General features: G+C 35.7%; 1 protein-coding gene across 2 annotated transcripts in view; it reads right to left on the bottom strand.

Annotated features, from left to right (window-relative positions):
- Window positions 1–1,019: 1,019 nt before the first annotated feature.
- LOC113229444 (max dimerization protein 1-like) overlaps window positions 1,020–16,143 on the bottom strand; it is a 578,146-nt gene continuing 563,022 nt past the window's right edge. For both annotated transcript variants that reach the window (XM_026463034.1, XM_026463032.1), the window contains exons 6-7: window positions 1,492–1,718; window positions 1,020–1,207 (exon numbers count right to left, since the gene is read on the bottom strand). In XM_026463034.1, the coding sequence (XP_026318819.1) occupies window positions 1,492–1,718 (227 nt within the window). In that variant the 3' untranslated portion in view covers window positions 1,020–1,207. The remainder of the gene's footprint in view (window positions 1,208–1,491; window positions 1,719–16,143) is intronic.

Raw genomic sequence — 16,143 nt, 5'->3', positions numbered from 1 at the left:
GGCCTCACCCCTATAATTTTCTTAAGCTTTGATAAGTTGCAGCTTGTCAAGGTAAAACAAATTAGTCACAAAAATAGCTATCTAAGGGTCGTATTCTAGAACTCTACTCAATGCTCAAGTCAGGATTGCACTGGAAACACAAGCACTGGAAATACGACCCTAATGGCAAGGACTTGTGTATGATTTTCAGTGCTCACTGCAATACTCAAGTCCTGCCTTGAGCATTGAGTAGAGTTTTGGAATACGACCCTAAATGTCCGACTACGCTGTCTTGTATCGCAAGTAGCGGTCCTCTTGACTTACTGGTCCATGTTGATACTTACTAAAAACATTTTTTTGGTGGGTTTCTTTTTGTGTGAACCCGAAAAATAATATGTAAATAATATGCATTTATGACCGCCTAATCCACAGATCTAGGACTATTTGATTAATTTATACAAGAAAAATAATTATATACAAAATATAAAATTGATATTTATCTATACAGCATTCGCTACGACATATAGCATCTTTTTTTTTTGTTTTCATGGAAATCAACAACGATAAGTACCTAGAGAATTTTGAAGTTGTCCAAATAGATGATAGTTACGAGTAATTTCGATAGAAAAGTCAGTAATACAATAGAAAAATAAGACTTTAGATAGTGCATAGACGAAAATTCAATTCACGAGAGGCAAAGCCCCTGAAAACGAAACTTATGATGTTAGAGCTTGCCTACAAGTAGAAATGGTTGAAACACGTGGAATTTCACGTCACCGGCACAAAGAATGGACACGCACCGGGTCTACATTCGGAATGAGAAACGCATGATAAATTAACGTGAAGAGAAATGAATAAGTATTTGGCAATTTTGTACTCGGTGATGGTTCGTAGTAGGCGTGAGGAAGCGGTGAAAGGGTCGCGTAGGGTGGCGAGCGCGGGCGGCCGCCTCTGAGTGCCGGCGGGTGTTCACTAGTGGGTGATGCTGGATCACATAGCCAGCAACCTCAACATCTCAGACTGGCACAGGAACGCCGCTGGTGAGAAAATATGACACCATTGTTGTCGTTGAGGTACGAATGAGGGTGCCGGCGGGTGAAGGTGGCGCGTGGTCATAGTTCAGTCACAGAAACAACAGACGCCTTAGTAAATGTATCAACAAAATGTTCTACAATTGTTTGCGCGAGGGCCGACGCCGCAGCCGCTCCGCGCGCCGCGCACCTACCACCTGAAAACGAGAAAAATATATGCGTGAAGTAAAACAATAGAAATCTCTAGTGGATGATTCTGAAAATAAGGAACTGTCGGTACTAAATGATTGGTAGTATTTCAAAATGAAGCGTTTTATAATGTTATAGTCGTATGTAGGTCGGACCCATCGGATCACCGAGTTTTAACGGGTTCCCACGAGCCAGCAACGGTGGGTGAGAGTGCATACACAGGTTTTTAGTGGGTAGGCCTCAGAGGTTCTATCTTCCATTTGTATCCCCTTGTATTATAAAAAATACTTACCTAAACCCTCGTGGAGCGCTGGGCGCGGCGCGGGCGTTCGCACGCATATTTGCTCTGCGCGGGCGCAGGGGCGCGGCGGCGGGACGCGTGGGGCGCGGACTGCACGGGCGATCGCGCGCCACGCCGCCGGCCGACGCCGCCGCCCACACCGCTGTCAGCGCTGTGTCCAGACACAAGCGACTCGCTGTCGCTCTGATTCGACGTGTAGCCTATCACGTCCACTTCGTCTGGAATAAAAAGAATGGCAGAGTTTAATAAGAGAACTAAGCGACCACTGGTTTTAAGGTAAAGGAAAAACTTTGCCCTGAAAAAGTGCACTATTCCTCGAAATAACGTAATCTCAGTAAACAGTACTAAAAAACCGACCGCCAAAAGTTATATAATTTGCCAAGTTTTATTCAAATCGGTTACCGTAAAGTGTGCGAAACCGGATTCATCTCCTAGTTCGCCACCCTTAGAGGTGGAATCTTTTTTTCAAATTTAAATGAAACTAATACTGGGGTACCCTCTATGCCACAAAAAACATTATCAAAATCGGTTCACAAACCGGAGTTATCGCGTAACATACATACAATAAAAACATACATACAATAAAAACATACAGTCGATTTGAGATCCTCTTTCTTTTTTTTGAAGTCGGTTAAAAAGAGACGGGCAAAATTAGATATAAACATTTAGATAGTAATTTTACATCAAATCCCCATGTCATATATTAGATTTAAAATAACATTTATTTAGGTAGGTGACAATATATTTTCAATCTAGAAGCGATTGTCAGAAAACTTGCGAGCTAAATTAAGTAAATTAAGTTTATGAATTATAATTTTTTCATGTATTAAATTTTATATATAAAATATTATATTATATTAAATTTTATATATATTATATTAATTAATTTTAGTGTATTAATGCTGTTGCTGATAATCGAACAAACGGCCAGTAAGTTAAGGGATTAATTCCTTCGCCATTTTATTTTTAAAGAAAATGACGAAAGTAAACATTTCCATTGTATGTATCTAAATGTTATATTATAACATTGCCGAAGCTAAAACACGACCGATTTCGTTATTCAATAACCCCAAAATTACCCCCACTCAGTTACCCGCACATACGAACAGGGGTTTACGTGCCCCACGTCTTAATCTTGAATAATAATTCAAAAGCTCATCTCAAAAATCTAATTCCAAGATCAAACCAAACATATCTCTTACTCGAGAATTTATGAATAAAATCAAATACAAATACGTTGCTTATTTATACTTGAATTACCCTAGTAACCTCTCGGGGGAAAACAGGGGATCTGCATTTCAACTCTACCACATTCTTTCTAATAACAAAGGAGAAGTACTCTGCTGTGGTAGCGTAATGGGGAAATAGTTGCTTCTTATTAAGAGATGTAGGTACGTTTCGATTTCCAATGGCGGGTTGTACCTATGAGTTTAATTTCAAAGATTCATTCGTGACTGTCTACCTAAAATGGAAAAAACTTGCACCGTTCGCAATCTGTAATTGCAATTATAAAAATTTCGTCATGGGATAGACCCGTGCCCAGTTTTGTGACGTATAACTTGCTAATCAGATGAGAGAGTAAGACACATTGACTTACAATTATATAGACGTCGGGTCCGCGCTAAAAAGTGTCCGAACTTATAGGGCGTTAAAATCGTATACAGAGCGTCATTCACGCTTTAGTCTTCGTTTGTTCGACTGACAGCAAAGCAAGCAAAATTAGACAGTACTGCGATGACATTACAATTTAAATTCAACGTTTTAGCTTTCTCATATTCCTTTACATGTCACTACGTTTAAATAGGTTGACTTGTGACATTTTTTTCGTGGTTTTTGTATTAGACCCGTCGTCTATTTATTTGTAAGTCAATGGTAAGACAGTATTTTTTTTTTATATGAAGTGACGGGACGAACAAGATCGGGCGCCTTGTGGTAAGCTAAGCGAATCGTCTTATCGTAGTATAATGTTTAAGTACTTAATGTTTTTACATTCAGAGAAAATTAACTGTTAAAAAAAGTATGTAATAATAAAATCTATTAAAATCACGTTGTTTTCAATTATTCATGAAGAAAAATAAATAAAACAAGCTGGGTCTTGATAGTTACGTTCTGAAGTCGGAATTATAGTCTAGTGTCAACTGTTAGTGTCGCCAAGGAGCATATAGATGTCGCTGTTATAATTTCACGGAATAAACATCCCGAATTTTTATTTAACGAGAGGATATTTCCGATGTACTATTAAATAAAAATAAAAAAAACTTTTAAATAAAAAAATAAACAAAATATTGAAGAGATTTATGTAAGTAAATAAGTTCAACATAAATCTTAATCGTTACAAATCAATACTTAGACAATAAATTCGAAAATAATATGGTGTTCCACTGTGTCCGAGCAACTATTTTTTTTGCTAAATTTGACATAAGAACAAAAGTCGCGTCATACGTACTATGACTGAGTGAATATAAATAGTCACGAAGTTGCCAATAAAACATCATAGTTTTAACATTATAATTTACTTACTCTAAGCGCGTCATGGTACGAAAAGTCAATGTAAGGTTAAAGTAATATTGTTTTAAGAGGTTGTGGTAGGCCCCCTGATCACACGCGATAGAGTGGCTGTGCAAGGGCTAATGTTTTAAGTCTCTCTTTTTAAATATCTTTAATGTCACCTTGCTTACGTCAATTATGCCACTAAACAAGTACACTCCGAACTATGTCAGGAAATATCGTAATGTACCATCTTTTTATAAGTATAAATATGAAATGCAATTTGAATTTCCCGAAAATATGGATCAAATTGATACAGATATCAAATTTACATGATATTAAATTTAGGAAATACCATATTTCCATATAAATTAATACGTTATTAAATTCCGTTGCAGGGAGCGGGTAACGCGGTTTCCGAAAGTATTCGGTTTTGAATGTGACGGTACACCATCACAAGTTACAACTTTCGAAACTGTTTTTCAATAGGAGACTTTGCGAATTCAGCAAATAGCGTTATTTCTGCAAACCGGCGCGGTTAAAATGAGTGAAGTAGTCTTTAAAATTTTATTGTACAATTTTAGGCACAAATTCATAGTCATAGACTAACCTAAAGCCCTATATCTATGTCTAACCAAAATAATGGCCTATCTCAAAAACACCTAATTCAATTGGAACTCAAATGGAATTGCTTTAAAAACGCTAAGTCGCACCTGGCGTCCAAAGCCGAGCAATCGTAGGCTGCGCCAATGTTGCCGCATGATTGTTTTAACCAGTAAAAAGCTAGGTGTCTTCTTAACAATAAATTTTTGCATAATCTGAACAGTTTTTTTATGATACCAGGTGACGGTATGACAGGAGGACGGTGCGCCTAGTGGTAAGCGATGTATGTCCATAACTTAAATCACAAAGATCTGGAGGCCTTAGTATAAGCTTTCAAATATGTAAACTAACTATCGCGTTTGCGTTAAGATTTTAATTTAAACCTTATAAACATATTATTAAGTTTAATTGATTATAAATTTACACTCGGGACTCTGAGTGGCACTATAATTGCGCCCGTCATATTGTGACATAAGTTGACAAGTCCTATGTGCCTGTAATTTCACCAGCAACCTTATGTTCAGGCCGCACTGAGGTGGACGCGGAAGCGTTCCGTGAAATCATGAAGGAGTTTTAGCCGAAGGGTGTCATATACCGAGGCAGGGTACCTGACACCAGAATGCGCCACACGACGTCGACAAGTGCACTTCGTGTAGATTACTTTTTTTATATTGTATTATATGTATATTAGTGCTTAAGGTATATATTATATGGGACATGTTGCCTGATGAAAATTAATAAATAAAACATAAAAAAACCGAAACGCAGTAATGCACTCTTTCAAAAAGAGCTCTATTGCTACAAAAAAGTTGTACAGCACGTAAAATATGAACTTTGGCTTGTGTATTCTTGAAAAGCAACGATATGAGGTGACGTCAAAATAATTAACGGAAACAAAAGGGACCAAAATGAATAGCAAATTCGTAAAACAAACACAAACGAAACATTCAATTCAACAAAGCAACAACGGGACAATATTTCGACAGCTGAATTTATTCCGCTCCCAAATTGAACGGGGAACGCAGTGCGGCGTACCCGGCCAAGTGTTTACTAGCATACGAGCTACACTGTACAGTAATTACACATGGCACCCTTAATTATAAAGTTACTTAATTGAAAACTATATTAAAAAAGAAATGGTAGTTTATGTGACTGCTACATTAAAAGGCATTAAAATACGGGTGTGGGTTTCAACATCTCACGAGTGTTGCAATGCCTGATTATTTTATCTACTCACATATTACAAGCTCTCTGTGATGTGTTAAGGAACCGCATGTTACGACAGGCGAAATGGCGGCAAATAAAAACTTCACACAACCGTACTTTTTATTTAATTCATAGACAAACTAGAGTCGGCCCCAACTATCATATCGTTCGATGTCAAGTAACGTGTGACATTTGTCAAAATTGTTTGCTATTGACATTTCATTTTGAATAAAACTTCATCTCGACTGATATTAGAATTGAGGTCGAATCAAATTGTTTTGTTCTTCAGAGATGTTCGAAATTTGAATGTCATAATAACATCGAATTCGATGTTATAATGATGCAATAACAAAATTTTCACAGATAACAAAATTTGTTCTAACAAAACAGTTTATCTTTATGCTGGTCATAATTTGCGGTTTTTGAACACATCATAGAGGGTTTATGATTTGTGTGTAGATAAAGACATTAACCATACTACCGATGTATATTTACGAGGCCTATGCTTATGTGAAACAAAACCTAGGTAACTTTAATATAGTCAAAACTAGAAATCCTAGAAATACAAGGAATCAAATAGAAATACGGCCAAATTAACGCTATAATTTGGAATTTTACAGTAGAACGATGTTCGTATTAGCATCCAAATTATTTATGTACCGGATGCTGTTAAAGAATTAAATAGTAGACAACTTATTAAAATTATTAAAATGAAATTGAATTGTTAGTTAGTCAATGCTACTACCTTATTAATGATTTTTTATTTCATAACATAAAATGTAAAATGTAACAATTGTGTGTTATATTTTTGACTTCCTATTTTCTGGTTAAAATGGCTACATAATCCCATGTATTGGTGAAATATATGATCTAATATAATATACTATAAGGTTGCTTAAATATGAATACATATAATGTATCCCGTCTGAAACATATGTATATACATATAATATGTTTCAGACGGGCCTTTGTGTTAAGTACCGTTATACAGAGTGGTCCCTTTGTGCTATGTAGAAAGAGGTTCCTTTGTGAGGTCAAGTCTTAATGAAGGTCTAGATAATACTTGTTGATAATCCTAATTAGAGCTCGTAGGCTTAAGCAAATACACTATGGGTTATTAAGCTGCGATATCACAAGTTCAAATCAATATGTAATGTAATATTCAAATCACCTAGATATGTCCATTTGGCTACTTGTATAGTTTTTGTTCGGAGCCGATAGATACTACATTCGGTCGGCTTTATTTCAGAATTAATTTTTTTACCAACAAAATTAAGGCCATTTGAAAAAGGTATATATCGTATAGTCTATGGGCGCATTTATTCAACACGAATTTCATCGCCTCACCCCGCGCGGTCGCCGAGCGGATCCGCTTCGCCCCTGCGCAGCGACCGTGTGCGTCTAACTGCCATGGCAAAATACGCTCTATGATTTAGCTTCTACGTTTTAACTTAAATGAACGTCCCGGGCACGCGGGCGAGACTGGCTTGAATTTGGTCTACGCGGCGGCCCGCGCGGTTGTAGTTCAGAGGAATTTAAATGTTGTTGCCAAGTAAATAGAATTCAGATCCGCCATTAATGTACATGAAAGTGTGGTAACTGGGAGGTCGCCATGCGGCGGCCGCGCGAAAACTTTCTCCTCGTGTAAAACTCGTTCTATTTAGTTCAGTTAATATAAAAAAAGTCATTGGTATTAAATACAGCGGTATTCTTGTAAAATTTCGAGGTAAGTTTGTGTTATTTTTGTACCATGAAAATTTTTAGAAATCGTGTTTTTACACCGTATAGTAATCAATTTTACTATATATTTTTTCAAAAGTGATTGTTTCAACACTTTAACTGTTATGCAGAACCACCAAAGCCATTTTAGGTACTATAGACTCAAGGTACAAACAGTTTATGCACTATGATTTGTCAAGTGGACTATATGAGAATGGAGTGAAGAAGGCGACAGAAATGAGCACAAATATCGAAGAAACGATAGCAAAAATATATAATTCACGACACACATTCACTGACAATCAATACGTAACAAGAACAATAAAACAATTATTATAAAAAACAATTAGTTCGCAACGAAAGGTGAAAAGAGAAGTACAAAATAAAATATCAAGTACATTTATCGTGAAATGTAAATTTTATTTTACATCTTCATTTTATTTTATTTCAAAAAATTGTTGTAATAAGAAAAATCTTGTCCAGTCTTGTCGCATCACGCGCCGTTGCGAATTTGTAGCCTTAGAGTTCTAAAGAAACAAACATGAGGACAGACGTCCTTGTCATATTGATTAGACACTACAACCTAATCTCATTTACTGGTGGATTCCTCTGAGAAGGATAGGTAAGAAACTTTATGGGTTGTTCCTTGTAAATAAATATTTGTTCACATTTATCGTCTATAATATTCATTCGAAATATAGATGGAAAAAACCTGGACGAGCTAAACGGGCAAATACAATGTATTTTTGTCATCACGTACATAAAATTTTCGGCTATCTTATTACAGAGGCCTATACATTGAGGCCTATACGTTGTGAAGATCACTGTTAAGAATACCCAGTTTGTTTGTTTTTTGTATTTTTCATGAAAACTATTCATCTTAACATAATTTACATTATCCTCCTCTTTATTCATTACCTTTTTACTCATTATCAGACCTCAATCACGCATATAATAATATGAGTCAGACGATCGCAACAATTGCCTGGTCTTAAACTAGGGATTCCCCTGTATTATGAGTACTAAAGTAACGGAAATCACTCTGGGGCACTTGCCAGAACACCCAGGCTAGAATCTATTTAGAAAAGTTTATCTCTCGAATTGGTGTTATCGGGAATTTCGCATTATGCCGTGAGGACAGATAGTCGTGTAGTTTAAAGTGTCGTGGCTTGTATATTTAAATGAAGTTGTTCACATAGTACAACACGATTAACTTGTCGTTCACGACTTTTTTGGCGTTACGACTACAGGCTGTCGTGGCAATGGGAAGAGCTAGAATGACAGATAAATAAAACGAGACGATAAAAATGTGACAACAGATAATCGCAGCTCCAAACGATTCTGTCGTGCAAACGACAAGGCGGCTGTCGTGAATCGATAAACTGTCGCCACGATCTAGTGGGAACAGCTATACACGACAGTCTTTAACGATAAAATAAACGCCCGCGATATTGTCATGATAGATAGTCGTGATATGGGAACAGGCTAGACGCGACAATCGACGATAAATAAAACGTTTCGGCATAATGAGAACGCGCCCTTGGGCCACCGAGGTCGGCATCTGCTGTTTGCAACAGTCTCTAGCATTATAATGTATCAGCGAGCATCACAGAGCTATCAAACTAATTAACGTAAAATCTTATAATCACAGAGCTATCAAACTAATTAACGTAAAATCTTAAATGGGCAGCAGTGTCTCTTAGTTCAGGCCTATGTACCCAGTTTGTAGTCGTCAACTTTATTATAGATATTTTTTTGCTAAAGTCTTGTGATGCCAAGTTGCGTTCAACCGTAGGTACTTTTAATCTAGCTTTCAGAGTGTTACGTAGATTTATTTCTTTGAAAGATTTACGGAGCTGGTCGACTAGTCTGATTAAAACTAGAGCCTTGAATGTTCCATGTCATTTGCATTAAGTTGTCTGGTTTAAGGCGATGGGTGGGGGTTGGGGCGATTGGCCGCCATTTTATATGTATTTCAGGAATTCGGCGCGCGCTGCCCATGTTGTACGGTAGTAGATATTGTAAAACTTGGTTTTAGTTAAATGAATTGAAATGGGAAACTAAAATAAAACCTCCCTCCTAACTGTAGAAGTTAAACACATCTGTGTCGTAACTGTATACGTGTTTATAATTCAGTTTAGTAAAGTTAAGTAAGTAGCAGTTAAACCCTATATATATTTATGTGCTTGTATTCGACTAAGCAACAAATTTACGAGTTAACACTCGTGACTCGAGATAACTTTCGAAGTCTATTTAAAAATGGCGCCCAGTACGGGACTAAAAAAGAGCAATGTATACGCGTAAATATAACGTGATTTTTAGTTTCATTGTATTGAATTTATTATATGCATGCAGAATACACATCCATATACTTAAATACATGTAGTCTTGTAAGCAAGACTGTAATGCGTTCGTACTTGTGGTATTGCAGAATCGCAGAATAGCGTGAGATTGCCATCAAAGCCCACTGTTTGATTAAACTGTAATTGAAGAAGGGAAACCAAGTTTTTTAACGTCGTTTTATATTGCATTTATTAGCAGGCGAAGGGTTTTTTTTTAACAATTAAAACAATTAGTTTTTATAGCAGCATTATAACAGTATAATTATACGCCCAATTACGTAAATATTAATTAAATTTAACCTGTTATTAAGAAACTGCTGTCTCTAGCATTATATTTAAGAAGATACTAAATTTAAAGGTCCTTCCTTTCTGCAACTCGCTGATAATGAAGTAAGCTTTTTGAGTGGCGACGAGGAAAAACAAGGTACCTATATTAAAGGGACGACGCAATGTCGAAGAATAGTTATTTTTGATACAAGTGCGGAAAGTTAGTCATTATTCACGAGTCTCGAGGCTTCTTGGCCAGAGCCAGAGGCCAGAGGGTCAAGACTCGCGACAAGCGAAAATCACAAATTCGCATGTGTATCAAACGACGTTTTTTAATACATTGGCGAAAAAACTACATTGAAAGTGAAATAAAACAGTAAGTGTAACTAACCTACTTTATGTAATAGACGGCCTTAAGCAAGATTGTTCACTTTTAGTTCTCTAAGAATCGGCTAGATGGCATTGACCCATTTGGCGTTATTTCTGAATCGCGGTGTTAAGATTTTCCCTCGAATGGTGACTACTCGAACACAATTCTGTTAATGTGAAGAGACATCTGAGAATACAGAGAGCTCAGTAAGGCAATCAGGAGTTGAGTCCCTTCTTGGAAACTGCTACCCGGATCTTGTGATATTTCGTACGCTCATACGGTTTCCAGGAGTCGAGTCCCTTCTGGGAACAACTGCCCGGACCTTCCGCATATAGGGTGAAATTGTATTGGCGACATACAAGGTGAAAATACAAATCTTCTGAACAATTTGGAGTTTCACTTGGCTTGTTTTGATAACCTCATCCAACGGACGAAAGAACCTCCCTCCTTTACAGTATTAAAAAAAATCTTTTCATTTCTTTGTCTGATAAAAATTCAGAGTACAATGGCAACTGTTGCCAGTATTCAGCCACATCAAAATTACTATTTTAGTGGCGTGGCGCGCAGCGGTCTCGTGCAATACTCACCTCCGGTCATTGTTAATACGCAATCAGCCATCTTTATGGAAAATATTTTGGTATTTTATTATCCAAATAAGATGTTTGTCAGTAAATATAAGTTTTAATGACGAATGACTTACGTCACAAAGCACATAAATATTAAATAAATATACAAACTCTTTAGTTCTATATTTAAGACTGGAAACAACAGTAAATTAAAAAATGGAAAAGTAAAAAGCACTAGCGCGAAAAATCTAACTTTCGGCACGATTTGTAGTGCGAAAAATACCACGTTTTGAGCAACTGTATTAAAAAATAATTTGTCATCCCATACAAATGATTAAATACAAATCTCACACTTTCTCATAACGCCTTATTAAGTAGTATTTATTACCTACTGCAGGCAGATGGGTGAGGCTAACACAGAATGGTGGTGGATAGCATAAACAACGTGAGGCCTATGTACCCAGTCTGTAGCCGCCAACTTTATTTTTGGTCCTTTTCTGTTATTTTTGTAAACAGCGATATTTCTTTACTAACATTACGCTTCCCGAACTTCGTGAAAAAAATTAAAGAAACAAAAAAAAACTCGAAAAAAAAACAATACCGAATTTTGTAAAACAAAGAAACAAAATAAAAACAGAACTGGTCCAAAAATTAAGTTGGCATAGTGTTCATTGGAGGTATCGAGACGATGACGCTCACAAGGTACAGGCATGCTTTACAATGCCACTATAATATAAATATAATATATATTGTAGCCACGCTGAGGCAACAGACAGTGGTTCGAATCCCGTCGGATCTAAGGAATATTTCTTTGGGTCTGCTCGATCTTTGTGTCAATAATAATAATAACAAAGCAGTGGAGGATTTTCACAAAAAATAAATGAATATCTGACTAGTAAAAACATCATCATCATTTTTTATTAAAATAAATATGTACACACTATTAACCAGTGGGCCAAAGACGCTGCCGAAAGAATGACAAATACGTACACAGGGTTATTTTTAAAATAGTAATAACCTCGAGGGACTATACTAACATCATAAAGAACAACTTTGTTCCATGACTTTACAATACCTTTACCTTTTTACCTTTGTAAAAGTGTCATATAGTACACTAAACACTTTTAACTTTATCTGTATTTTATTATGTTTTGTAAACAATCATATTCATATACTATATTATGCTCCCCGAATTTTTTGTGAAAAAAAATATAGAAACATAAATTCGAAAGAAGAAAATACGGAAAAAACAAAAAATGACTTTTATGAAAAAAAGAAACAAAAGAAAATAAAAACCAAACAGGTAAATTGGCATAGTGTTCATTGGAGGTATCGAAATAGTACTTATTTACAATGAATATGGCGTTGAGAATTTGGTAACGTGCTCACAAACTCACGAGAAAACTCGATTAGAAAATTTAAAAAAAGAGAATGAAACCAATATATATATATTCTTGTTTATAAAAGGATAATTAAGTTTTATGTATAAATAAAAATGATCACATTTATCCATTTAGGATTTTTTTTTGAGTTTTAAATTGTTATAATTACTAATAAAAAGGTCGAACGCTTACAAAACCAGCAGACCTTACAAATTTCTCTATGTGTTTGTTTTTGGTTCTAACGACTATTTTGCCTGTGAGAAATCTATGAAAGGTTGTTTACTTAACAGTTTCCACCTGGAATCCAATGCCTCACGCGTTTCCCAGAGTGTATAACTGAGCTATGAAGTAACAAGAATATAGGGAAATAAATAAAATGTACAGGTAACAAGCAAGAAACAGGGTGTTATTTATAGTTAGTGGGCACCTGTCACGAGCAGGAACTTCCCGATAAATCGGGACAATAATTTACAGATTGTTTGTCCCAAATACTCGTAAATCGTTGAAGGAAAGTAGCCAATGGCTATTGTTTGAGTAAAATCTGAATCTACAAAGGTTTTACTACTCTATCAAAATAGAGAACTAAAATGTTTAAGTACCTATAGCTATTTTCAGTTTTGATTGACGCTATAACGGGATCTTAAACGGTAAAGAATACAATCTATTTATTATTGCACTGTAGAGGTCGCATATCAGGCTGTAACCTGTTTTGACATATCTATCGTTAGTGACGAATAGTAATTATGACAATATAAATAGAAATATAAATAGATTATGACATTATAGTTGCAATTTCAACGATAACGATCGTAGTGCAAAATAAAGCCGCGTTATAATTGCCATCAGTGTGCGCTTGCGTGGCATTCCTAATGCCGAAGGATCCCCTGCCGAGCTACCTCGTGGGCGCCGGGCCTAAGGATATGCATTACCAGAAACATGTACAATTATTGGCATACAGTTATCCAAAGATCTGTTAAGTAATAAAAAAAAAACTACTAATTTAAGTTGGTATTCTGGATTGTAGCCACATTGAGGCAACAGACACTGGTTGTAGTCCAGTTTTTAGTAGCAGTAGAGCTCTATGTGAAAGAGTACGTCCATGGAAGTACTGCCATAATACGCCAAGTAATATGAGCATAAGGAAGTGACCACCCTTATCGACAGGGAATCGCATTAAGCCGGTTAGAAAAATCTTTATTCTTTGCGTTGGCGGCCATCCGAACGGAATTTGTCACTTTACATTATAAAAAATCCTTAAAATTTTTACGAAAACATTAAAATAGAGAATTTGAATTTCTGAATCGCACTATTATATAGGTAACTTTCCGTTAAAATTGTAACTTACACCATTCGTGATAAAGGGGTCGATAAGTTGGTCGATGTGTTCACTCTCCGGTTTATAACAGTAGCTTCTATTGGAAGGGAACAGGGTGACAACAAGACTTCGGATACCCCTTGTTTATCTTACATCCCCCACACCCTTGTGACATAGTCTCTGCCCCTCTGCCTTAGTGAGGAACTTTTGTGAAGCATCCACACAAAACTTTGTTATTTATTTGTTTTTGCCCAAAAAATACCTGAGATTCGGAAACGTATAAAAAAATAGCTGAAAGTCGGCAGCGGATGTAATATTTATAGCTCCTTTTATATAGGCTGTTTCAAAAAAGTGTAATCTCTCTCTTTTACGAAAGAAACTTTTTTTAAATGACTTTTGGAAATCTGTTTTTGTATTAACAAGGTTGTTTCAGAGCCATAATTCGGTATGATTTACTTTAAGTCAATATTTTTGTACACATACATAACATAACATGCGAAACAAGCTTATTGTTTTTTTTCGTACAAAATTCTAACTAACTTAGAGTGTAGCTCATTACTAGGTTGGTGGCGTTGGTCAGGAGTGCTTGTGTCGAGTATAGAATTAAGCAAAACAATATGGTTTTGTTTTTATATTATAACACCCTCTATAAAACCGGTTATAAAAGAAAATGAACAAATAATTATCCAGTTTCTTTTAGTAAGAATAACTCGCCTACTGGCTTTGGAAGTCAGTGTAAATACATAAATCTTTTTTATTAGCTTTTTTTGCCACGACTTATGGTGGAGACAGTTTTATTGCATAAGCAATTTGTTGAAAGTGATTTTGATTCTCAGATATTCTTTTATTTTCTTTGAAATAACGATGTCTCCTCTATAATTGTCAACGGCGTAAATATTTTCTTTTATTTACGAATATTTAGATGTAACACAATTTATATGCTTGTTTGCTCTCTTATATCGACGCCTTACTTTCTCAAACTCGTATCTTATAAAGTGTGATGGCAACATTTTCTATTTATTTTATTTTTTTTTATCAAGGGCGTTAATTTGCATGCGTTACTATACGTCTAGGTAAAAGTCAGTGTATAAATATGAAGGAAATGTGACGTGTAATGACCTTGAAGCATTTGTATATACAATCCATTTTTGCACTAAGTTTATGTGGACGGTGGTGGGTAACAAATGCCGACTTCGTCCTCGTTCATCTGCAAGAACCTTCTGATAATGCGACAAGTATTAAGAATGGCTGCCTTTTGTAACAAGTGGTATATGTTTGGTGGGAGATTCAGAGAATGCAATGAATGCGAGGCGTGAAAGTTGTCGTTAGTAAAGCCGGAGCTAAACCAAAAGCACTTAACAAAAACTTCTTTTCCCGTTAAAAAAACGTCTTGGCAACATTTAAACACAACACTTATTAGCATATAAGTTTCTACATATTTATAGTTTATATAGTTATTGTTTTGCACTGTTAAATTCAGTGCCAAATGTAGAAAATTACTTTAAAAATTTAAAAACAAACTTTCGATATGGGACGGTGAAGAAAGTTTTGCAGTTTTAATTTTTAATTGCAACTACTAATTATAATAACACGATAGCACATGTCTGTACACTAACATCTACGTTCTTACGTAAGTCTGAGTACATTTTTCGTCGCAACAAATGCATCGAACGCGTGAGCGTTAAAATCGTACAGCAACAGGATTCGGGAGGGTATTTTTCCGTCATAAATGCAGAACAATTCGTTTTCAAAACCACGACATAGCGTAAAACGTTTCGAAGCGTATTACAAGAGCTAAATTTATTATTTTTTAAATATAAGATTTGGTATGAAATTACTCTAATTTTTAAATCACTCCATATAAGGTTTAATTCCTTCTTTACAATAGAAAAGCAAGTCACCAACACCAATAAGAATAGGTCAAGTTGAGTGAATTAATGACTTTTAAAAACGAATCAAAAGTAACTAGCTTCAATACCTAATTTCTATAATTTTGAGTTGCATACCTACCTTTTTGGACCTTTCGGTAATGTTATTGCCGCCTGCTGGGTCAGCATTAGCAGAATCTTGAGCGTTTTAGTGGGTTTATTAAATTCCCCATAAACATAAACACAAAAATATTGAGAGATTACAATATTGTTTAAGTCTTTACACAAGTCACTGCAAGTTTTTTATTTGAAAGCCAACTCACAACACTCACTATTTTATGAAATTAACCAGCATTACAATACAATCACCAAACAATACAATCATCAATTTCAAGACAACACCTTCGTAATAGTAATAATTAAAACGCGGGCATCAGACTCCAACAATGTCCAGTTGTCAAGCGTTTCGAGATCTTATGTCTCTTTTATTCTCGCGAATGAAAAACAAATAATGTTCT

This window comes from Hyposmocoma kahamanoa, unplaced genomic scaffold (assembly GCF_003589595.1).
Source record: "Hyposmocoma kahamanoa isolate Upper Pololo Valley unplaced genomic scaffold, ASM358959v1 62, whole genome shotgun sequence".
Taxonomy (NCBI): Eukaryota; Metazoa; Arthropoda; class Insecta; order Lepidoptera; family Cosmopterigidae; genus Hyposmocoma; species Hyposmocoma kahamanoa.
This window is presented reverse-complemented; position numbering and strand designations above follow the sequence as displayed.